Source organism: Heterocephalus glaber, unplaced genomic scaffold, assembly GCF_053883595.1.
Source record: "Heterocephalus glaber isolate CG9 unplaced genomic scaffold, H.glaber_assembly_v1.0 deba00001072, whole genome shotgun sequence".
In the NCBI taxonomy this organism is placed as follows: domain Eukaryota; kingdom Metazoa; phylum Chordata; class Mammalia; order Rodentia; family Bathyergidae; genus Heterocephalus; species Heterocephalus glaber.
In genome coordinates, this window is record NW_028258189.1 from 1,746,095 (window position 1) to 1,771,330 (window position 25,236).

The 25,236-nt window shown below is 34.4% G+C and overlaps 1 protein-coding gene across 16 annotated transcripts in view; it reads right to left on the reverse strand.

The window, feature by feature from the left end:
- The window catches only part of LOC147828444 (ubiquitin carboxyl-terminal hydrolase 9X-like), a 154,082-nt gene that overhangs the window by 92,309 nt on the left and 36,537 nt on the right, over positions 1-25,236 (reverse strand). For 15 of the 16 annotated variants that reach the window (XM_087209920.1, XM_087209930.1, XM_087209927.1 and 12 more), the window contains 9 exons: positions 23,581-23,693; positions 22,006-22,224; positions 16,395-16,510; positions 15,953-16,192; positions 15,738-15,876; positions 13,401-13,553; positions 12,140-12,244; positions 1,851-2,057; positions 360-496 (listed from right to left, as the gene is read on the reverse strand). In XM_087209920.1, coding sequence (XP_087066046.1) covers positions 360-496; positions 1,851-2,057; positions 12,140-12,244; positions 13,401-13,553; positions 15,738-15,876; positions 15,953-16,192; positions 16,395-16,510; positions 22,006-22,224; positions 23,581-23,693 — 1,429 coding nt within the window. The remainder of the gene's footprint in view (positions 1-359; positions 497-1,850; positions 2,058-12,139; positions 12,245-13,400; positions 13,554-15,737; positions 15,877-15,952; positions 16,193-16,394; positions 16,511-22,005; positions 22,225-23,580; positions 23,694-25,236) is intronic. The other variant, XM_087209929.1, reaches the window with a different exon arrangement.

The following is a 25,236-nucleotide window of genomic DNA, read 5'->3' on the forward strand; positions in this document are numbered from 1 at the left end:
TTTAAAATTAATGTTGACAATACAGCTGATTAACCTACGCCAGAAAATAAGATTATAAACTACTGTGTAAAATGCAACCATATGGAACTGTGGTGAACACTGGGCGAAAGTCAGAAAACAAGAAAGGGACAACTCAATTGAAATGTGATATAAAAGCAGAAACCATTCTAATGTCTGATTATAACTGCTCAAAGTTAAGAACCAGAAGGCAATCATTTTGATTTAGATACTTAACTGCTTATTTGATGTTAGATGTACTGTACATGTTACTTAATCTGGATTATAAAAGGAACAGTTTTCTCTCTTCAAAGTGAGTTTATATAGGTATTTTTAATGTAATAAAATTATCTGTACCTTACCTCAAATTTTGAGGTGCTTCACCAAACAAACTACAGATTTCTCTTATTTGTTTCAGTGCAGGAATTACCCACTTGTCATTTGATTGAAGTTCTTCTACAAAGTGGTCTATCCACTGGATCTTTTGTGTATCTTGATCCTTATACACACATACAAACATTTATGCTTTAAATGGATCAGTCTTAATATACTGCAACTCTAACTTCAAAATCTTTTGGGAATTACAACGCAGTCAAGCGTTTAAACTCAGCCTAACAAAATTTATGGTGTAATATTCAAACAAAATGCTTTAAGCACATTCTTATTTTGAAATACTCTGAAATACGAAACACTATTGCAAACTCAATGTTCCATGGTTTCAGATTGTATTTCAGATATAAATATTTCCCAAGTGTAGGCACATTTATTGAAATAGAAAAGGCCATTTTGTAAGGATTATTTCAAGTACTATAAAATATTTGCTTTACAACAACATTAATTTTGCTATGGTTCTTCAAAGCACTTTGGATAGAACCACAACCACCAAAGAAGGCTGAAGCGGAAAAAGGCAAGTCTATAAATGTAGTGAAATCTAGGATCCACTAATATAGCAACATAGAAAGTATAAAGCAATTATGTGAATAACTAGTAGGTGTACATTAACACTTAAAACCAATGTACTGCTTTGTTTCCTTACACTTCTCTATTAATAAAAACCTCACTCATAATCAAGTAAGATGAACAAAATTTAATGAGCAATGAGAAAGAACTGTAACACTGTCATCCGATTTTTTTACAACTCAAAAGTGTTAAGTTGACCTTGCTAGACTGGATTAAAGTTGAGTTCAAGTAAAAGAGGAGCTAAAAACACAAATGGTGAGGCTGGGGATGTAGCTTAGTGGTGCTGCATGTGCCTGGCAAACGTGGTCTTAAGATCTTAAGTTTGATCCCTGTAATAAAAAAATAAAACAACCTCCCCATCAAATCCCAAATCTTTCTCATTTTTTTTTGGTACTGGGGATTGAACTCAGGTTCCTTCGCTTGTGAGGCAGGAGGGAGAACCACTGAGCTAAATCTAAATCCCCGGCCCTCTCATTTTTAAATATACCACCACTGTTAGAGGCTGGGGCAAGGACACTCTTGAATCTGGCCCTAACCTGAGTGACTCCCTATTTGCTCCTAGGTAAATAAATTCCTTATTTGCTCTAGGGCAGCCACTATTTGAAGTTAATTTAATCTACTCTTATACTTCCAAAATCACTACCAGCCTTATTTAAGATCTCAGTGTCAAATGTCTAACTACAATACCACTTCAATAAACAGTTTTGCCTATATAAATCTTTCTCTGAAGTAGAATGCTTATTGGATAATACATAAAAATTTGCTTAAAAATGCCAATTCTTAAAGATTATTTTAAAAACAAGAGAGATGGATGAAAATGGAAATATTCTGCAACTAAGCTCCTATAGTGAGCCCCCCCCCCAAAATGACTGAGGAAAGAACCAATTGCATACCTGAGAATGTCTATAATCTAGTATTTTTATGTGGGCACTGAGAGCTACATCCATGATGTCTACAGGAACATCATCACTACGGGCCAGATTCCAAAGAAGGTTCAATACTTTATGTACCATCACACCACCTTTATTATCTTCTGCAAGACGACATATCAGCTCAAGGAGCTTTTCACGTTGCTTTTTATTTGCATTTGTCCAACTTGCCTAAAAAAGGATATTTAAATGATGTAAATTCCTCATAATTTCATAATTTAAACATTTCTTATCAGATCATTACTGCTTTAATCACACTTTTACATAAACTACATCCAATGCATCTCTCACACAAAAACCAACAACATAAGGGAATACTAAACCTGCCATGCCCCACTGAGCTAAATCCTCAGTCCTTAATGCTGAGTTGGAGAAAACCAGTACTCACAAGACACTCTTAAACCAAATTCCTGAAAGAGATCTGCATCAGCAACTTTAAACTTTAAATATATTCTTCATTTAATAGCCTACTTGGTTAACGACTGTTCAGACTTATGACGCTTGCTTGGACTTAGAACCTGTCTTTTTATTGTTCTGTACATTCTGTACATCTTGATTATAGAACCTCGATGTCTTTTTTGTGTATTACACCTTATTTTTACAGTACTTAATTTGTGCTGATTGTACTGTGCAGTACAATTCAGCAACTGCATATAAGTTACACAAATAAAGCAAAGTCATGAAGTTTGAGTTTATTTTGAACGTATTTTTGGTTCTAAATATTGTAATGTATATACTGTATACAATTCCTCATTTAGTGACCAATTCATTTAATGATCTAGTCCTAGGAATGGAACTAAATTGTTAAATGAGGGATGTCTCTACTGCTTTTCATTTTAAAAATGATAAATATCCAATTTAAAATACTTGTTGCAAACGAACAGAGTAGATCATAAAGTATGTAATGTATATTGAACATTTTCAGAACAAAACGAAATACAATGTGCGATTTATGGTTTAGGTTTAAAAGGGCCCCCAAAGCTATAGATGTTTGGAAGGTTGAGTGGATTACGGGGGGACTATAGCTGATTTGCTGCTCAGAGACAGGGGGACTTGTCAGAAAAGACAGGTCAGTGAGGGTACAATATGGAAGGGTATAATCTTGCTCCTTTCCTACTCTGTATTCTGGCTGCCATGAGGTGAGAAGTTCTCTTCTACCAGATCCTTCCATCATGCCTTACTGCCAGGAAGCCAACAAATTATGAACTAAAACCTTCAGGCAAAATAAACCTCTTCTTTAAATTCTGGATTTCAGGTATTTTATCTCAATGATAATGAAAGTGACGAACACACATCAAAAATTTTTTTATTGGAAATTTAAAGAGTATTGACCATGACAAAAAAATAAACTCCAATTTACATAGAAACAATTAAACATGTATGATCTTTACTAGGAAATTAAGTCACTTAAAATAAAACAACTTCCACTTTTAAGATGGAATAGATACTGGTACATTTTTCATTGTTTGTCTTACTAAAGTATAACTAAAACTAAAACTTCTGAATATCATACATATTTTTAAAAAAATCTAAAAAACTGAGAAGTGGAGCAAAAAAGGCAGGTCCAGAAAAGTGAAATAAAGAATGTAGACCAGCCAGAGACTGGAACCTAAGGGTAAAAACATAGTGAAGTTTTTCGATTTTCTTCTCTTAGATATTCATGACAAGAAATCAGCAACGGACATCTTAGTAGCTAATTCTTAGTAGTAGTGGGTAAGAAAAGTTTTCTCTAAGCCACGTTTATAATCAAATGCTAGGAAAGAGGTTAATAACCTAGCACAATAAGAAAGTTTAGAAACACAACCTATTCCAAATACTAATTAAAAAAATGGCCCATCTTCTACTCAGATCACAAACTGTGGAGTGGATAGCCTACATTTCATAATCCTATAGTAAGCCCAACAACTGCGGGAGAATACTAAAAAGAGGATGAAATAGTGAACTATGATTCTACATTTAACCTAGATATATAAAAGTCTAGGAGGAAGTCAAGACTTTTATTACTATCCAAGCAGTCACCTCCCACCATGGTCAATGAAAGGAACACAAACTGGAATTTCTCTCAATAACAATAATAAAGAATGGTCCTTTAAGACAACATTGGGATTTTGGAATTCTACTCTACTTGGCAGTGAACATTCCTCCCTCCTTTTGCCTGAGTTGTGCTAGAAAACACTAAAACAGTAATTTTATTCTGTTTTTTATTGGTTTCTTTTTGAGAGAATGTCTCCCTATGTAGTTCAGGCTGGCTTTGAATTCATGGCAATCTTCCTGCTCTAGCCTCCTCCCAAGTGCTGACTTGGCAGAAATTTTAACTATTCTGAGAATCTCATAGCATAACACAAATTTACAGGTTTCTAACAAAAGTTATTTGACACAACAATAAACAAGAACATATCAAAATGAATTTAAAAATAGGTGCCAACAAAATATAACTCCTAGATATGAGAATGATCAGATTTTAAAGTGGCTATGTAAAAACAGGTATGTATTAGTAATTATACTATGCACTGGTATAAATATACCAATTAATAAAGGCAGAAATTAACAGGAATTACTTGTATTAATATAAAAAGTAAGATGGAGGGATAAAAGAATATAAAATATTAACATGCAAAGTTTAAAAGATTTCAGGACCCCCCTCCCCCACCCGCAAAAAAAATCATTAAAAGACATTGTTAACGAACTATAGAAATGATTCCTGAAAGTAGGAGACTGGATAAAGAAAATGTGGGTTTTTTATAAAATGGAGTACTACTCAGCCATAAAAAATGAGAAATTAGAGACATTTATAGCTAAGTGGATGCACATTGAGGTGACACTCTTAAGTGAAATAAATAGGACACACATGAATAAATTCCGAATAGATTCTCTGGTGTGAGAAACTGAAAGAGTTAAATAAGGACTAAATGTATAATAGGTAATGTGAAATAGGAAGGGGCAAAGGGGAAGGAAGTGGGAGGGCTAGGGGAAAGGATAGAAGGGAATGGGATAAATATGAGAAAATGGAAAAATAGGAACAAAATCTTTGTAAATAGGGAGGAATGGAGGGGTTGAAGGTAGGGCTGGGCAAGGGTGAAAAATAAGAACCAAGAGAGACTATGTAAAAGTGCAAGTTTCCAATGATGAAAATGAATAATCGATAATGTAAAATAGGAAGAAAAGGTCCAAAGGGGTAGGGGTAGTGGGAGGGGCAGGGGAAAGGAAAGAAGGGAAAAATGATGAGAAATGGAAATAAAGTCTTTGTAAATAGGGAAGGGTGGAGGAGGTGAAGGGAGGGCTAGGAATGGGGAAAAAATAAGAACCAAGGTGCATTATGTAAAGGTACAATTCCCAATGAGAAATGTAATTGTGTTGTATACCTACAATGTACCAATAAAAGAATTTAATAAAAAAAAATTTTAAAAAAGACATTGTTAAATTATTAAAGGACATTATATAAAAAAGAGTCAACCTATTCCTAAGACACAGAAATACTAAATGTGGAACTGATAATATTTGCTACTACAAATTATATGAAATGAAAACAGGAAAAATAGATAAAAATCATAATCGGAGACATTAACACCTATAATGTAACAAAACCAGACAAAAGTTGACATAGGACATTCTACCCAACAGAATTCACTTTCTTTTTAAAGACCTCATACTGGACCATAAATATCAAATTTGAAAGCACAGAAATCATACTGAAAGTTTCTACCGCACTTTTTATTAAGACCTAGCTATAATTAAATATAGTAAATATAACTGACAAGCAAAAATGATGTACAAAAGTTATAAATTATATTACATACACCAAATTAAGGGTGAGACAAAAATCTACAGCATATTAAATGCATAAGAAAACAGAACATGTTCGAATTCTTGGAGCTCCTGCTAGGCATGGTGGTATACTCCTGTAATAAAATCTGCTAAGGCAGAAGTACTGCCACAAGTTTGAGGCCAGCCTACATATTAGTGAGCTGTAGGACACCTTGAACTACACAGGCAGACTCTGTCTCAAAGATGTAAAAATCAAAATCCTTAGGGTTGGAGATTTAGCTCAGTGGTGTTGCAACCTTCTTTGCAAGTGCAAGGCCCTGAGTTCAATCCCCGGTACCAAAACAAAAAAAATGGCAAAAAATGGTTGAAGCTTTTGTGGTCACACTGTATAGTCCAAGTTGGTTTCAAGCTCACAGTGATCCTCTTGCTTCAGCTTCCAAAGTGCTGGGATTACAGGTGTGTGTTACCACAACTGGCTGAAGCTTCTTCAAAAAGCTAGCAAAAAACCCAAAATGAGTCTAGTGAAAGCATGTGAAATGTTAAATAGAATGAAAATCAATTTTAAAACAAAAAATTAAACTACTAGTTAAAAAACTTGGTTTTATGAAGGGCAAATAATAAGATAAAGTTCTAGCAAAACTGGCAAAGAAAAAAATATAAATCATCAGTATCCGGAGTTAAAGTGAGTTGTCATTATACATTTTACAGTCAAAAGGAAAATTAGAAACAAACATAATTTGGCAACTTACACAAAATGAACATTATAAACACAAATTATCGTGAGAACCATATACAACAGAAAATGAAAATAGAAATGAAATTCTTAATTTAAAATGCCTCTAAAATACTTGAAGATACAGTAATACTAATTGTATATATTTTTCCCAGAATATAGAAAGAAATGTTTTTCCATTTATTTTATAAGCAAATAATATCCCACTAGCAAAAACTTGGTAAACTTAAAAAAAAAACAACCCTACAGATTACTTCTCTCAAAACACAGATGCACAATGCCTTAACAGTAGAAAATAAGATTCAAAGTTATAAAAAGAATGATATGTGAACAAATGCGATTATTTCTGGGATGCAAGACTGATTCAATAATGAAAAAATAATTGCTATTATTTCATCATAGTAAAAAGGAAAAGAAAAATAGCAAAATCACACTTATCTATGTAGAACTAACACCTGACAAAATATTCATTGATACCAACTCTTATAAAACAGAAGAGAACATTCTCAACCTGAAAAGGATTATCTAAAAAAACAGTGGCGCTAACATTCTTCTTTTTTTTTTCTTTGGTACTGGGGATCAAACTTGGGACCTTGTGCTTGCAAGGCAGGCGCTAACATTATTCTTAATGAGAAACTGATGCTTTTTTCCTCCCAGATCATAGCAAGACAGATGACAAAGACAAATACTTAGGCAACAGCTGTTATTTGACATTATACAGTCATTTCTAGCTGGAATGATAAAGCCAGAAAAAGAAACATGCAGAGTGGAAAATAAAAGACATCCCATATGCTGATTCTGTGTAAAACTCCCAATGAATCTCAGAGCGGATGGACAAATCTAGACTTCCATAAGACTTTCACAAGCTAGACCTATCAAATGTTTCTAAATAGTAATAGTAAGAGACATCAGCATTAAAAAACCAAAACATTTGATTCCTGGTACCAATGAAAAAACAACCCCTACACATTCACAGTCACTCAAAAAAACACATATAAACAATCCCTTAGGATAAATCTGACAGAATATTTAAAGGACTTGCATACTGGAAACAGCACTGAAAAAAAATTGAGATTTAAATCAATGAAGAAGTACACGGTATTTATATAATGGGAGATTTAGCATAGCAAAAACTGAATTCTCCTCCAACTGATAAACAGCTTGTCCCTGACTTTAATTTTCTGACTTTAAACGGTGTAAAAGCTCTAATGCATTCAGCATGAGTTGTATAATATTCTCTCACCATAGTGAGGAATGGAAATGAGTCAGTTACAGGAAACAAAACAACCCTAACCTAATTAAATGGATCAGCTATAACCAGGTACGGTAGTGCACATAATCCCAGTATGGAGGGCTGAGCCAGCCTCATTTAGCCAGACACGATATCTCACTCCACTCATCCCCTCAAAAAGGGGAACAAGGCAAAGCCCTTGAATTCAATCTCCAGGAGCTCTACCCCTACAACCCCACAATCACATCTAAATGTAGAAAAACTCACTGGGATTTATAAAAAGGCAAAAAGCACTCAGATATAACATCAAAAGCATGACTTACAAAAGTCAGCAAATAGAGCCTCAACAAAATTTAAAAATCTAGGACCACTAGTGGAAGACTGAGAGGTTCAGGGCCATCCTGGCCTAACAGTGAGTTCAATACACATAGGGCGACCATATCAAAAAACAAAACTAAAAATAAAATGAAACAAGCCCTATATAAATTCATACAAACAGCTAATAAAAGTTTCTGACAAAAAGATTAACCATTTGTCTCACAAACAACTATCATGCAGAATTTATAAAGAACTTCATAAGGTCAACAGTAAGTTCAATGAACATTCCAGCAGCTTTGGAGGTTTGTGTCATTTCTTCGCCAGCAGCCAGGCCACACACAAGCAACCATGTCTAAGGAACCTACATTTGGCACTGATCTACACCTAGTCTCTCAACATAGAAAAGTATAGACAATTGACAATGATCAGGGAAACTGAAACACTCCAAGTATGTCCTGTCTATAGACATCAAACAACTCTGAGCAATGATACTGGATAAAACCAAGTTGCAATCAATGAACCCTACAAACATGTGTTATCAATAAACAATTCAATTTACAAGCTAAAATAATTATCATAATAAAGATAGTCAGTAAATTAGCAATAAAAGATAACTCCCTAAACCTAACAGGGGCTAGTGGTGATGGTGCACACCTGAATTTACAGCACTCCTGGGTTATATAGTGAGTTGAAGACCAGCCTGAACTGCATAGTGAGACCCTGTGGCAAAAACTAAAACACAAACAAAAAATCTGGGCGTGATGGCACACAACTGTATTGTAGCACCTGAGACAGGACTGCCAGGAGTTCAAGGGAGCCTGAACTATATAGCCTGACTGTCTCAAAAAACTTAAATGAACAAATGAATAAAATAATCAAAAGGCATGTATAAAAACCTCCCATTTATATCTATATTTTACGGTAAAAGATTGAAAGTTTTCAAGCTGAATTCAGGAAAAAGAATACCAGGTTTGTTTTTGTTTTTTTCTTCCCTGAGACAGGGTCTCACTATGTACTTCAGAACGACCCTGAACTCACTATGTAGTCTAGGCTGGCCTTCAACTTGCAGTGATCCTCCTGCTTCAGCCTCCCAAGTGCTAGGATTACAAGTGTGTGCCACCACACCTGGCTATAGAATGGCAATTCTGATGGCTTTTTATGGTGTTGTTATGGAACCCAGAGCTTCATACATTCTAAGCAGTCACTACCACTGAACTATAAGCCCATCCCTTACTTTACCCTATTGGGGGTGGTGGTACTGGGGATCAAACTCAGGACCCTGCACTTGCAAGGCAGGTGGCAGAACCACTGAGCTAAATCCCCAGCCCTCTTTAACTTAATTTTTTAAGACACAGTCTCACTAAGTCCCTAAAGCTGTCCTTGAATTTATGACCTTCCTGCTTCAGCCTCCTGTGAAGCTGGATTATAGGTGTGCACCATTAAACCTGGTTTCCCTTTGTACTAAAGGTTCCAATTAAGGCAACTAAGAAGATAAAAAATGTATGCAAAAGAAGTAAACTTATCTTTGCAAAAAATACGATCTTGCAAATGGAAAAAAATGTAAAGAATTAATTAAAAGATTCTGTAAGAAATTTAACAAGGCTGCAGAATACAATATCTAAATCAAACAGTCAAATTTCTACATATAAGATACATATTCCTATACATTAAATGTGAAATACCAAAAAATGAAATCAAAGTTTTGTTCATGGAAGTCCTCTAACTTCATTTTTTGATATCACCCGAGAGATGCAACTTAAAACGCTGAGATTCCACTTCACTCCAGAAAGAATGGCTGCTATCAATAAATCAACCAATAACGAATGCTGGTGGGGGTGTGGGGAAAAAGGAACTCTTCTCCAATGATGGTGCGAGTGCAGACTGCTATAACCACTGTGGAAGTCATTACAGAGATACCTCAAAGAACTAGGATTAGAGGTCCCATTTGACCCAGCTATTCCTCTGTTGGGTATCTGCCCCCCAAAATTAAAAGCATCATACTACAGTGATATATGCTCACCCATGTTTAAAGCAGCACAATTTGTAATAGCTAAAACTTGGAAACAGCTCAAATGCCCATCAACTGGTAACTGGATAAAGAAAATGTGGTTCTAAAAAAAATCAAATGGAGTACTTCTCATCTGTAAAGAATGATAAACCAGACACATTTATAGCTAAGTGGATGCACACTGAGGCCGTACTTTTAAGTGAAATAAATAGAACACGTGTAAATACTGAATAGTTTCTCTGGTGTGAGAAATTGTAAGTGTAAATGAGGACAAAATGTATAACAGATAATGTGAAACAGGAAGAAAAGATCCAAACGGGAAGGGGAAGCAAGGCAGGCAGGTGTGTGTGTGTGTGGGGGGGTAAGACAAAGGAGAAAAAGGAAAGGAATAAATATGAGAAAAGGTAAAAACAGAAACAAAGTCTTTATAAATAGGTAGGGATGAAGGGGCAGGAGGGCAGGGGAATGGGGGAAACAAGTAAGAACCAAGATATATCATGTAAAGGTACAAATTCCCAATGATTAATTTCATCATACTGTATACCTGAAATGTACCAATGGACTTAACTTAAAAAAAAAAAGAGAGAAACACTTTCACTGACAATAAAAAACCCACTGTTTACTTTATAAATTTTACAAAAGTACAATGATTATTTTAAAAAGTCACTGGAATCTAAGTAAGACCTAAATAAGTGGAAAGACAGACATTCCATGTTAATGGACTGGATGAATTCTACTACATGATCACAATACAGGGATGGGTGTACACTTCATGCTTAAGCTCTTTGTCTAGCATGTACAAACCCTGGTCTGACCTCTAACCACCACTCCCCCATTTCCAGGATGGAAATACAAATTTGTCTATAGTTGCCTAGAAACTCTTATCAAAATTAGAGCTAACTTTGTAGATACTGACAAGCTAGTAACTAAAATTCTCATAGATGTTAAATGGATTGAAAACAGCTAAAACCATTTTCCAAGAAGTGTGAGGCCTTACACTTCCTAATGTGAAAACCTACAGAAATACATTAGTGAAGTATAGTGTCAGACATTGATCAACAGAAGAGAAAACTCAACCTTCTCATTTATGATTAAATGACTCCAGACAAAGATACCAGAACAAGTCCATGATGAGAAAAAGAAATCTTTTCAACAAATGTTTGATCAATATTCACATGAGAAACAATGTACCTGGAACCCTATCTTCATATAATAAACAAATAATTACTTCAAATAGGGTACAGACCTACATATTAAACAACTAAAACAATTCTGACAAATATACTATATAGAAAAAAAATCTTTGAAGGCCTGTACTAGACAAATGATATCCTAAACATGAGACCAAAATCATCCACTTGTAAAAGAAAAAAAAAGAAATTGGACTTTATCAAAATTTAAAACTTTCTATGCAGAATAAGTAAAAGGCTTAATGACAATTGACTATTGTTTTCAAAAGACTGAGAAATGACTAATGTAATGAACACAGGTGGAAGGATAGCTCTGGAGAGTGTCTAGCGCATGCAAACTCCTAAACTGTATCTACAACATGGGGAGGTGAAGGGTGTGTGTATATGTGTGTGTGTTAACAACCAAACATTCACCAGAAGAAAAATAACAGCACCCAAAATGTAAAAACCATTCTTTATCATTATGGAGTACGAATATTAATTTCAGATTCATTCAACTGTCAACCAGCAAGGCTCTGTAAAAATAAATATTGAGCAAGGATTACAAATAACTTTTTAAAAAGACACAGGCTTAAGAACTCAAATATTTGTACAATACTCTTTAGATAAGCATCATGTAACAGAAGAGAGACGATATCACTCAGGTACAAATTAGAAAGAATGGCTAACTCACTTCCTCATCAAGATTTGAAGCTCTTCCAGAGAAGTATAATATTTTTAAAATCTTTTTTTCCTCACTATTTAATTCTTCTGTGCATTTCTTTTATTTATTTTAATGGAAGAATTAACTTCAGTCATAACTGTTGAACAATCTTCATTTGTGTCATAATTTATTATAACACAAACTATACTGTTGAGATTTGATTTGAAAAGACAACAATGACTAGTTTCTATACTAAATATTCTCCAGTATGTATCAGTATGTGTACTGGCTAAAGGCAAATCAGACCTATTTAATTAATTCCACTTGCAGTGAAACATCAATACTTCACTGTTTGAACAAATTACCTTAAAGCAATCAAAAAGATGATCAAGTTGCTCAGGAGAAAAATCCCAAGCCAATTGTGCAAGTAGATCATGCACATTTTTCACAATGGCTTCATGCTTCCCCGCCTGTTGGTGGAAATAAAATTTTTAAAAAGCAAATAAAACCCACTTTATTAATAAACATTTCTATCTTCATCTGAGACATAACAGAATTGTCAATACTTCAAATATTATTTAAAACTCAGCAATACAATTTTTTGGCACTGTTGTTTAAGGAATTTGAGGAATTCATATGAAAATTTATAGGGTATTTATCATAATAACTACGATAAAAGAAAAAGAATTTAAAATAGTGAACTGTTTCAAAAACTAAAAACCTAAGTGTCCAATAAAGAAAAGCTTCACTATTTGTCTGGTTTGACTTTCTAAAAAAATCTTTGCACAACTCATGCTGGCACACACTGTATTCCCAAAATTCTGAAAGACTGAGGCAAGAGGATTAAAAGTTGAAGTCAGGGCCGGGGATTTAGCCCAGTGGTTTCGCTGCCTGCTACAAAAGCGCAAGGACAGGAGTTTGATCCCCAGTACCAAAAAAAAAACAAAACTGAAGTCAAATCTGGACAACTTAAGTAGATTGGCTGAGAAATTATTAAAAAAAAAAAAAAAGATTTGGATACAGCCCACTGTGACGGCACTCCTTTGTCAATTTCTAATAAAACACACACACACGGACGCATACACACATATTTGGAATGCAGTGTTTAATAGTATTTTTCAAGTGATCCATGAGTAGAAGTCTTGTCATTAAGATAAGAAATGATATATTAGTTTTTCTGAAATCAAGGATATTTACTATGAAGTGACAAGCTGCTATAAGCATATTTTGTAAATAATATAGTACTGTTGACTCTTGTGACATCTGTTTTCTTTTTTTTGTTTTGGTACCAGGGATCAAACTTGGCACCCTAAGCTTGTGAGGCAGGCAGCAGAACCACTGAGCTAAATCCCCGGCCCATGACAACTGTTTCTTCATACATTTCACAGTAAAACTCCAGCAATTATAGATTCTTTAGTAGTTATTTTACTGTAGGTTCTTGTCTAAAACAATCAATAAATTTTGTTATCTATAAGGACAGGGAAAAAAATTTTTTTTATAAAATTCTTAGCAGGATGTGGTACATAAGATAGCAAGTAAATTACTAAAAATAAGGCAATATAAACTTGGATGTCATTATAGTACTCTAGTCTAATTTTTAGAGTATTTCTTATAAAAACAAATTACCTGTGCTGCCCAGATATGATCAAGATCCTGTAATGTAAGAGCTCTTTCTTTAATCAAAAAACGAAGAATCTTCACTAGCTTTTCTACATACTGTGGATGATGAAGACTATCTTTCAAGACTATGGATAAGATACTGTTTTGCTGAATCCATTCCTAAGTGTAAAAAATATGTTTCAATAAAAAAACTAAAAACCTGGTTTTTTTTAAAAAAAGGTAAGATAAATGCACAGTTCAATTTTCTAAATATAAATGAAAATTCAAAAGTTCAAATAATATACATGTTCACATTATGACAGACTAATAATATATGAAGTGTTTTAATGCAAATTAAACAATACAATAAATAATTCTGTGGAATGCAATTTTGCATACAAAATGTTCTCTTGTAAATTCACAAACCTTAACACACTGATGTGCAATTAGTAATTTTATGGAATTCTTCATACAGAGAAATTCTACTACATATGCTGTATCAATACACCTCTCAAACTATCTGTTGGAAATAACTAGTTTTGTATTTCTCAATCTGTTTGGACAGATTCTTTTGCAAAACAATTAAAAAATGACACAATCATATCAATCTGCTTCAAAATATTCTAAATACTTTTATTTTTGTATCTGTTGAGAAGTGGTAACAATTCAAGAACGAATGAACACTATAATTCACTATTAACTTTCTGGTGTTTTGTTTGCTTAGGAATGGTATTGAATCCCGGGCTTCATATTAAGCTACAGTCCTTTATTTATTGAGTCAGGGTCACACTAAATTACTCACTCTGGCTTGAATGTGAGATTTTCTTGGCTCAGGCTCCCAGAGACCTAGGATTACAGGCATGTGCCACTGTGTGCAGCTCTGAAGCCTTTGTACTGAACAGTACACAAAGTAGACAGACTGAATTCATGCATAAAATATGACCTCAGAACTAAGTCAAAGCTTATATCTAAGTTAGATATTATTTCCTCAGAACTTCCCATGTCTTCAAAATCCTTTTCCATAGTTTAATCATTTCCACAACATAATGAATACTACTATAGATTATTCTTATTATAAATGTATTTGTCATAATATTTCTTAGATGACATATTTATTAACTTCAAACAAAAATTATAAAAATAGAGAATAAACATATCGTACTTTCAATATTAATGTAACACAAATGTGATTCATTTTAAAAGTAGTATTATTCAGTTGAGTGTTATAGCACATGCCTGTAATAAGTTACTTGGAAGGCCAAAGCTGGTCACATATAACGACAGCCTGGCCAATTTAATGAGACTCTCAAAAAATAAATGCTGGAGATACAGTTCTTGTTAAAGTGGGTATAAAGCCTCAACATAGAAAAAAAACATTATGTTTAAAAGCATAATAAAAGTTGATCCTTGGAGAGTTTTGGATTTTATAATCCAAAAATTAGAACTCTAAACTGAGTTGCCAAGTTATCACCAGATCATTTCAAACTCCAGATCTATCTAAGCCTTTTTTAAAAAATAGTCTATCTTAGCTCAGTGGTTCTGGTGCCTGCCTCTCAAGCACAAGGTCCTGAGTTCGATCCCCAGTACAAAAAATAAAGTCTATCTCAGTTTAAATAAACCACTAAATTATAAATGCATTATAAAAACATCCACCCGGCAATTAAGCTTATAAAATATTACCCTTAACACTTTCCAAGTAAATTATTGTTGTCAACATTATGAAGAAGTTTTAGTGTTATGTAAGATTTTTTTTTTAAAAAATCATTTTTGCTTTTGTTGGTTTTAATAGTAACTGACAACTAGCTTCCTTTAAGATTCTTTTATCTGCCTTCTTTTATTTTATGAAAACAGAACAAAATTTCATAATCAGAGAATAGTAAGTTATTCCACCACGTATCACCTTCAAAGCAGTTACTCAGAGTACAAGACATAAAAAGGTTCTTACAGGGGCCAAACATTTAGCTCAGTGGTTTTGCCACATGCTGCGCCAAGCACAAGGACCCAAGTTCGATCCCGGTACCAAAAAAAAAAAGATTCTTAAAAAAAAGAAATAGATAACACAACTCTTTCTTCTTAATGAACTAAACTAAGCTGGTAAAATAAGAAAAAATAAAACCTATTAGTATATATATTGAAATTTTTTTTTTTTCTGGTACCAAGGATTGAACTTGGGTCCTTGTGCTTGGGCAGCAGATGGCAAAACCTCTGAGCTAAATCCCCAGCCCAATATTGAAATATTTTTAAAATAAAATTTGTAGTTTGGGGAAGTATCTGAACTTCTATTTCTTATCTCTCCCGTGTTGTTCTTTATTTCCATTTCCTGTAAGATTCTTATTCATAAAGGAATTCACAAAAGTATCTTACTGCCATTCGCTCAGCTGTCAGCCACTCTTCCTCTTCACAATTATGATTATGGTGAGTATAATATGATGTAGTAGATATTACCTTATTAATTTCATTCAATGCATTCATCTTCCCATTAAAGGAAGAAATCTGTAACAATCTGTAAGAGAAATTTGTATTAAATATAATTTTTAAGAACTTATATGAATAATAATTTAAAGCAGAAAATATCTTACCTGCGTATCATTTTTAACCTAAACATTTCTAAAGTTTTTATAGTTTCTTCTTGTCCTGAAATCTTTGAAGCTAAATTCTTCAGAGATTTAATAATCATTGAAAGGGCATCACTTTTGGCCTCATTTTTCAATTCTTCATCACTTAACTTTTCTAATAACTGGGGAACAATTTCTATAACTGGAATGAAGTATTTTTTCAATGTATGTTGACTGAGAAACTCATAGCATTGGCCAAAAGGTCTGAAAAAAAGATGACAAAAAATTTGTGAGATTTTTTTTCCACCATAAGTATATTCACAAACCAGTTTCACCATTTAAAACAAATGTCATTTCATTTATTCTAAAATGAAAACTCATGAGAAAACTGAAACGCAGTAATTTTAAAGAACCAGGAAAGCAATTTGTACAGTGCACTGAAAATTTGTTTTAAAATACAACTTACTTAATAAGAGCTGCAATTATTTGAATGTTTAATCCTGATCCATTAATAAAACGATCATGCAAAATCTGGAACCCATTTAATGTGCCAAATCGATTAATGAGATCCACTAGCCAACCCTGTAACACAGTTAATGATTAAGAATTAAATCTCTTAAAGAAAAAAAAGTACTACCTGAAATGTATTTGCGTAAAAAGACCAAAAACAGACAATTTAATAAATCAATGCAATTATCTTTAAAAAACATTCAAACTATTTGGATAAAATGGGCACGCGCACACGCACACACACACACACACACACACAACTTAAACCTTCTGATTTGTTCTTTGTATTCTTTCAGTGAGAAGCAACACAGACAATAATTACAGAGCAGCTCAGAGGCATCACTAGTATTTGTTCATAACTCATTTATCTGTAAATACAAACTAGGTACAGGTGATGTAACCATGTTTGTACGTATACCTGTAAATTGAATTAAAAGATTAACTCAAAAAGGAATGGATGAGTGAGTCAAGAATTAAATAAGATTACAAAGACTTTTTCAAATACTGTTTTCCCAAAAGGCAAATTCTGGGGGACAATAAATATAGTAGAGGGGAGGAAACAGGCTATTTCGCCACCAATCTTGGACAGAATTAATCTCTATATTTAAAACACACACCAAGAACCCCTCATATTTGACACACAAAAACTGGAAATAAAAGAGAAGTCTCTTTTTAGTGGCAAGGGAGTTATATCTCCAGGCCTTTTAAAATGATTTTTCTTTTTTTCAATTTTTTTGGGGGTGAGGGTACCAGGGATTGAAATGAGGATCTTGCACTTGCTAGGCAGGCAAGGTGCCACTGAGCTAAACCCTCGGCCCAATTTTTCTTTTTTGAGCAGTCTTGCTAATTGACCAGACTGGGCTCAAACTTGCAATCTTCTGCCTCGGTGTCCAAAAGTGCTGTGATTATAGGAAGGTGCCATTCCACTTGGTTACATAATTCTCCTAAAGAATACTGTTATGTTTGGTGTGATGGAAATCCACAAAGTTTAAAACTTCTAGCAACTGTTTTATTTGTGAAAAAATTTACTATCATATATCCTTACATATTAACTTAGTTTTATCAAGAAAAAGCCATATTCAAAAGGATGAGGGTCATTTTGTGGTGTTTTTCCTTATCTTTGTCTACTCTCTTTACAAAGCAGTTTGGGGAAATCAGGGACATGACCCCTAAATTCCCTTACCTGACCTTAACAGAGGAGAAGGGCCTGATTTTACAATCTTCTAACCTGTGGGCTGCCTGAGAGAGTGATGTTTATATCGGTCAAGTGGGCAAAACTGGCCTGAAACTCAGGCTAAAGGAAGCACTGGTAAGATAATTCATAACAACGAGGGAACTACAGATCTGTAGACAACAAATTATTGACTGAAAAGCATTAAAGATAAAACATCAAGTACAAGTAGAGGTGGTAAGTCTCAGAGCAATTACAAAATTTATAAATCAGCCATGCAAACAGGGATCATGGAAAGAAAAAGTACACATAAAGCCTGAAGGAGACCCATGCCAGCAAGAGGCTGCCTAAAATTTTATGCTTTCTTGCTGGGCTGATCACTGAAGGGATTTCCCCTGCCCTGGCCCATTCCATAAAGACTGGGAAAAGTTTTCTCAAATGCCCAATTTTCAACAAAACGTGACAACAAATAGGAAAGGATGATCTACTAAAAAAACCCCCCAAAACCAGCAAATAGATCTCTGGAAAACAAACCTACTTGACAGAAGACTTTACATGTCAGATATTCTCAAAGAGCTATAATAAAACATGGAGGAAGAACAAAATGTATTCAAGTAAAATGATGAAATGACTACATTTATGTAGACAGAAGTTATAAAAATTTCAGTAGATGAAATCACACTATATGAATTGAAAAATTCAACAGGAAACTTGAACAAGGCAAAATTAACACTGAGAAACTGAAGATGTATCATTCCAAGATGCTGAGTGTGATAAAAGAAGAAAATGGATTATAACATGCAGCAAACTTTAGAGCTGCTAATACTGACAAAGAGAAGAGAAATAGTTCTCTAATACTAGCCAGTCTTCAAAACCATACTTATAATAACAGGTGAAATGACTAGAAGATCAACACACAAAAAAAGATAATACTATATAAAACTACTGAATTAAAAAGTATACACAGAACATTCTAAAAATAGAACACACATTCTTAACACATGGAATATCAATCAGGATAATCCATTTATATGTGAAGTAAGTCAACAAATTTAAGAAGACTGAAATCACAGAATGTTTCTTTACCAAACCTAATGGAATAAAACTGAAAATCAATGGCAGAAGGAAAAATGGCCAATCCACAAATAGAAAAGATATGAAACGATGCATTTTAAACACTGGTAAATTAGAGAATATATCAAAACAGAAATTAGGGTACTTGAAGTAAATAAACTGATAACACATCAAAACTCAGGCAGTAGAGTAAAAGGACCAATGTCTCATGAAGAGGAACATTTACGAGAAAAGGAATAACAAACCCAAAGCAGAAACATGGAAAGAGAAAACAGGAAATCAATAGTAAGATCAAAATTTAGCTTTTGAGGGCTGGGGATTTAGCTTAGTGGTTCCGCTGCCTGCCTTGCAAGGTTAAGAACCCAAGTTCTATTACCAGTATCAAAAAAAAAAATTTGGCTTTTGAAAAAAACTAAGCAACTTTTAGCTAGGTGCCCAAAAGAGAAGGGAGAAGACACAAATAATTGGTATCTGAAATAAAGTACATGACTAGATATTTGATGGAAATAAAAAGGATCATTGGAGGGTACTATGAAACCCTGTATCCCAACAAACTTCCTAACAAGAAGAAAGGACAAAATTCTAGAAATATACGACCTATACTGAGTCATGACCAAACAAAATGAATAAATGTACTAGCAAGAAAGAGGCTGTATCAATAATTCCTGCAGAAGACCTTCAATGAAGAAATACACTATACAGTAAAAAAACCCCAAACAAACAAACAAACAAACAAAAAAACCCTACAGTCAGTCCTTCTAATTCTCTTCTGAAACACTGACCGTTCACATAATTGAATGTCCAAAAACAAATTCAGATGGAAAGCCAAGGCATGGAAAACAATATTCCATGGAACAGGAAACTGGAAAAAAGCAGGGGCAGCTATTCTATTTGCAGACAGTCCAAGACTGATTAAGAGAGAAAAAGAAGGTTACTAAATCCTTGTAAAGGGAACAAAATACAATAGGAAGAGATAAAAATCTTATTTATATGTGTACACACAAACACACACACATGCACCAAATAGCATGTTTAAATACAGCACTGTTTCTCTGGTGTGAGAAACTGATAGTGGAAGTTAGGATTAAAATGTATAGTAGGTATTGGAAAGGGGGAAGAAAATGTTCAAATGGGAAAGGGAACAAGGGAGGAGGAGAAAAGGAGAAACGAAGGAAGGGAGAAGAAAAAAAGTGAAAACAAGGAAAAAATCGAAATCAGCTTTTTGTGCACAGAGAGGGGAGAGGGAATGGAATAAAATAAAATAAATATTATAAAATAAAAACAGGGCTGAGGATTTAGTTCAGTGGCACCATGCCTGCCTTGCACGCTCAAGGGCCTAACTAAATTCAATCTCTGGTACCAAAAAACAAACAAACACAAAAAATGAAATGTCCAGTGACCCGCACTGTAGGAAAGACATTAGAAGAAAAGTACAGACTAATCTTCCTTACATACACTGATAGAAAACCCATTAATATCTTAGTAACAAAATCCAAAGCCTATTTGAAAGATTACATACATGACTAACATATTTTTCTGAATGAACTTCAGTATATGTCATTCATTGCAATACATCACATTAACAGAATGAAGAAAAAGCCGAAATATTAGTCTCAATTGATACAAAAAAGAAACTGACAAAATTCAATTCTTTCTTCACAGAAGGAAACTAGCTCAACTATTTTTTAAAATTTTCTTATTTATATGTTTATTTTTAAAATTTATTATTTTTTTTGGTACCAGGGATCGAACTCGGGACCTTGCGTTTGCAAGGCAGGCAGTGGAACCACTGAGCTAAATCCTCAGCGCCTAACTACTATTTTCAAAAAGCACACAGTTAATATTTTCAATGGTGAATGAATAGTCAATAACGCAAAATAGGAAGAAAAGGTCCAAAAGGGTAGGGGTAGTGGGAGGGGCAGGGGAAAGGAAAGAAGGGAAAGGAAAAATGATGAGAAATGGAAATAAAGTCTTTGTAAACAGGGAAGGGTGGAGTGGGTGAAGGGAGGGCTAGGAATGGGGAAAAAATAAAAACCAAGAAGCTTTATGTAAAGGTACAATTCCCAATGAAAAATGTAATTGTGTTGTATACCTAAAATGTACCAATAAAAGAATTTAACAACAACAACAAAAATATATATATATTCAATGGTGAAAAACTAAAAGCTTTTTCCGTAACTGGGAATAGGCAAAGATGTTTGCTTTCACCACTTCTATCCAACATAATAACTACAAGTCTTAGCCACAGAAAAATAAAGGAGAGGTATCAATGCTGGGAAGAAAAAAAATTGTGTTTATAGAAATTTGCTATCTCTTTAAAGGTACTCTAACATTTTGTTTTCCTTTTTGAAATCTGTGTATGCATTTACACATATGTGTATGCATTTACACATATGTGTATGTGTGTGTATAATTGGATACATGCTAAAACTCCTTTTGTACTGTTGGTAAAATTTTTTCAGTTAAAAATATTTAACTGTCAAACAACATAATCAATCCATCTTTGAGACATTAAAGTGACATTAATACATGTAGAAAGCTGGATGTCTTATATGTGTCTTTGCCTGTGGTAACAGAGGTCTTGGCTGTTTTTCTTAGTTCTTTTGATGTATTCGTTGCAATTACATCCTCTTTTACTTCTTCCATGATTGTGTAAAGTTAAGTTATAATTTTGTCAAGTATAAGGCAAGTATAAAAGCAGAATGAAATATCTTTTCCCTATTCAACATTCAGATATTGGTGAACACTAAGATAACCTACTAAGAAACCAAGGGCATTTTAAGGTATGCCTAATGGTACATTATAAAAAGAACACAAAATTTTAGATCTCAGTATGTTTTCTGGTATTTCACAACACACACACAACCAGACATGAAACATGTGTTACATGTAGAAATTATCTTCTCCAAAGTCAGCAAATATTGAATCATTCCTAAGGGAAATACAGGGTCAGGTTGCAGTAAGAGTATTCATCAATTGATCAGTATTTAAGAAACTTTGTTCACATACAGCTTACAGTTATTGCCATGAGTTCAAAGTCAATTAGTCGATAGTACATATGAAGGGCCGGGGATTTAGCTCTGTGGTTTCACTGCCTGCTGCGCAAGACCAAGGGCCCGGAGTTCAATCCCCGGTTCCAAAAAAAAGAAAACATGAAATAATGCCTCTTTAAATAGAAACCTATATAAAACAAGTCTGTGTTTTGACTGGTTCATCATTATATTTTGATCAGTGTGCATCGCTGTTGATCTATGAGCAATGCAAAACAACTAACCTGCCTTAAAGCTTTATAATACTTAATATAAAAAATAAACCAACACACTTTTGGTGATCGAACATTTGGAGAACACGCAAAGAGTTCATCTTCTGGTAAATGAATACTTGAGGAAAGCAGTTCACATGGACGCATATCATTGTAGATATGAAATCTGCAACGAGGATTTAAGGCCATGGCAAGTAGTTCTAGAAGTGGAAACCAGTCCTGGGACAACTTGGCCACACAAAGCTCGATTAGGCGATGAGTGTTATTAATAATACACCTCTGTTAATTGGGAGGAGAGAAAGAAGATTTATAATAAGAAAGCTGCAATATGAAACACAAAAATATTCCATTCATCTTAACCTTTTTTCTTCACCTTCTGGTCATCTGATTTGCATAATTCACAATACTATTAGCAAATGAATATCATGTGAAGACAAATTAATATTTACTTCACTTCATAATTTTTCAACTAATCTGAAAGTTAATTTAAGATTACAAATGAAACAAGGACCATACATTGCCTGTAAGTACTTCATGTTCACAGGATATATCCAATACCACTTCTTCTATCTAGAATTTATTTTCTTGAGGAAGTAATTATAAAAGCCAAACATTTAAAGTTATGCCAATTATTCACAACCAAAGAAATGTGCAATGTAAGCCTCAATTCAAAATCACGCATCATTTTCAAAATTCTTATTTCTATACCAGAAAGTCACATCAATTCAGAAGTCACTGGTATCTATATATATAGGCCATGGTCTTGGAAAATGTCCAAGTATACTTCAAAAATATACATTTATTTGCCTCCCTCTCCTCCCCTTTTTTGGTGCAGTACAAAGGACTGAACACAGGGCCTTACACTGGGCTACATCTCCAGCTTTTTTACTTTGTGAGACAGAGTCCTTCTCAGTTGTTGAGGCTGGCCTTCAACTCTTGCTTTAGTTTTCTAGAATATATGAAAGCGTCCCCACTTCAAACTGCTTCATATTTTTTGATTAAGCTTTATAAAGATGGAAGATCTGATGCAATTACAGTAACACAAAAGAATACATTTTACTATAATCTCTCTCCAACACAGAGGTGTCTTAAACTCAATGGGATTTGCTTTATTTTTGTCATACATAAAAGGTAACACATGAGCACCTGTTTTCCTTTTGCCAGTCACTTTGGTATTAAAATTGTAGTTGAATTTATACAACAAATGTATGATTATTGGTTTATGGCGTAAATGTCTAGGAAGAATTTTTTTTCCTTCTACAAAGTGTCAGGATTCCTTGACATTTCTGCATGGTATCTTACACTTCCACTAAAATTACATACTTCGTATCCTAGTTGGACTAGTAGTCTACTATTAAAGTCCCCACTTTAAAAGATTTTTCTTTCAAATGGACAAAACACAGGTTGACTGTTATAATTAACAATACCATATATTTGATGAAATGTTTTGTACTATGTGTAAGGTTATATGGCACTTGAAATTCCACATAACAGTTAAATCAGGCTTTCATAACTCAAAATCTAATGTTCACTTTAACAGACTATGCTACTTTCAATTTGGTTCTGCATATCAGCAGACAATGTATAGGAATCACCAATTAAATCTGAAGGCTAAAAATCATTTGTAAGACTCACATGAATTTCAAACTTCCATCCACTAACTGCCTCATCCAAAAGGATTTTAGTGAAAGATACTGTTAGACCATCTCGAAAAAAACGCTGGCATGCTTCACTCTTAACATCAAGACCTAAGGAAAGATTTAAAAAAATTAAAATAAGCCCAATAAGGAAAAACAATTACAGTTTATTAAACATAAGCTACCCAATTACATTATTAAACAAACTGCTAAAAACTATTATGAGTAACAATACACACACACACATACACACACACACACACACACACACACACGCACAGGTGGGAAAAATACGGATTTCAAAATAAAGCATAAGGTACTACAGAGGACTTCTGAGAAAACAGGAGAGTGGTGAGAAGCAGAGAAAGTATTTCTGAGATTTGGTGTCTTCACACTTGAATGTAGCAGTGAAAAGAAGGAGGAGGGAAGTGGGTCCCCAAGACCTACGAAGGATCTGAGGAGAGACTTCAATGAAGAGGAGGGAAGCAGTAACAAGCTGTGCTGCCTCCCAGAGCCTGGACTCTCTAAGAGGGAATGGCAGGCCCAAACTGCAGATGTACTGTGACTATTGATGACCCCAGAGGCCTTCACAGAGAAACACACCAGTGGAGGAGAGCAATGGATGAACTGGACTGCAGCAGGTGGTGAGTTAACTGTGTTTAGACCGCATCCAGCAGCGGGTGACTGGCTGGTAGTAAAACTGGAAAGAGGCCTACCAAGTTTGGAATTCAGAACATCTGTAGGCAGACTCCATTTAATGGCTTCTGGTGCCTCAGCGCAAGGGTCAAATTCAAGGTAGTAGGGGGTCAGGGTGCAGAGTTCAAGGTGACTCGAGACACAAAGACTGTGGTAGACTCAAAAGAACCCAGTTCCAGCCTCATAGCCAGAAACCAGCCTGAACTTCAGAGGAAGTAAAGGGGCAGCTGGCTGGGATTAATTTGGCACTGGACTCTCGTTTGGCCACATTGCCACACAGTGACAGCAGATACACATCGAACTGAACGTTCTTGGCCTTTTCATCTTATGTTGTTCTGTTGTACTTATTTTTTCCATTTCTCTTTACCACCTGTCTTTTTTACCAGTTTCCTGAAGTCTGTCCTCCAGTTTGCATCTTACCTCTTCACATTTTGTTTTTTAAACCCTTAACACCTTTTAAATCTTCTCCCCTAAGAGTAAAAATGCCATATTAAGGCCTACAATCTGTCACTTCCTAGGGTGTATTTAATGCTACTGTTGTTGTTGACTTTACTATTTTAGCCAAAGTAACATAATTGAGGTAATCTGTTGTTCCTCCTGGTATTATCAAGACTGAGAGTGCCTAAGGGTCTTAAAAAAAAAACCTCTCCAGGCCAGTATCAAAGAACTAGTAGTTGGGCCAAGAAGGCAGAAACTTCTCAGGCCCAGTAAACTGAAGAGGTAGGAACTAAAAATCTAGCTACACCTGGAGGATGCATCTGAGAAGTAGTCATTTCCTAGATTCTGAATACTGGCAATAAGCCATGAGCAATTTACAGGCATAAACTCAGAAAACAAACTTAAAAAAGGAAGAAAGAAAAAGAGGGGGAGGGAGAGAGGGAGGGAAATGAGAAGACACTTAAACAAGATACAACCCCAACAGACCTTCAGTTCACTAAAGGCAATCCCATGGGCAATG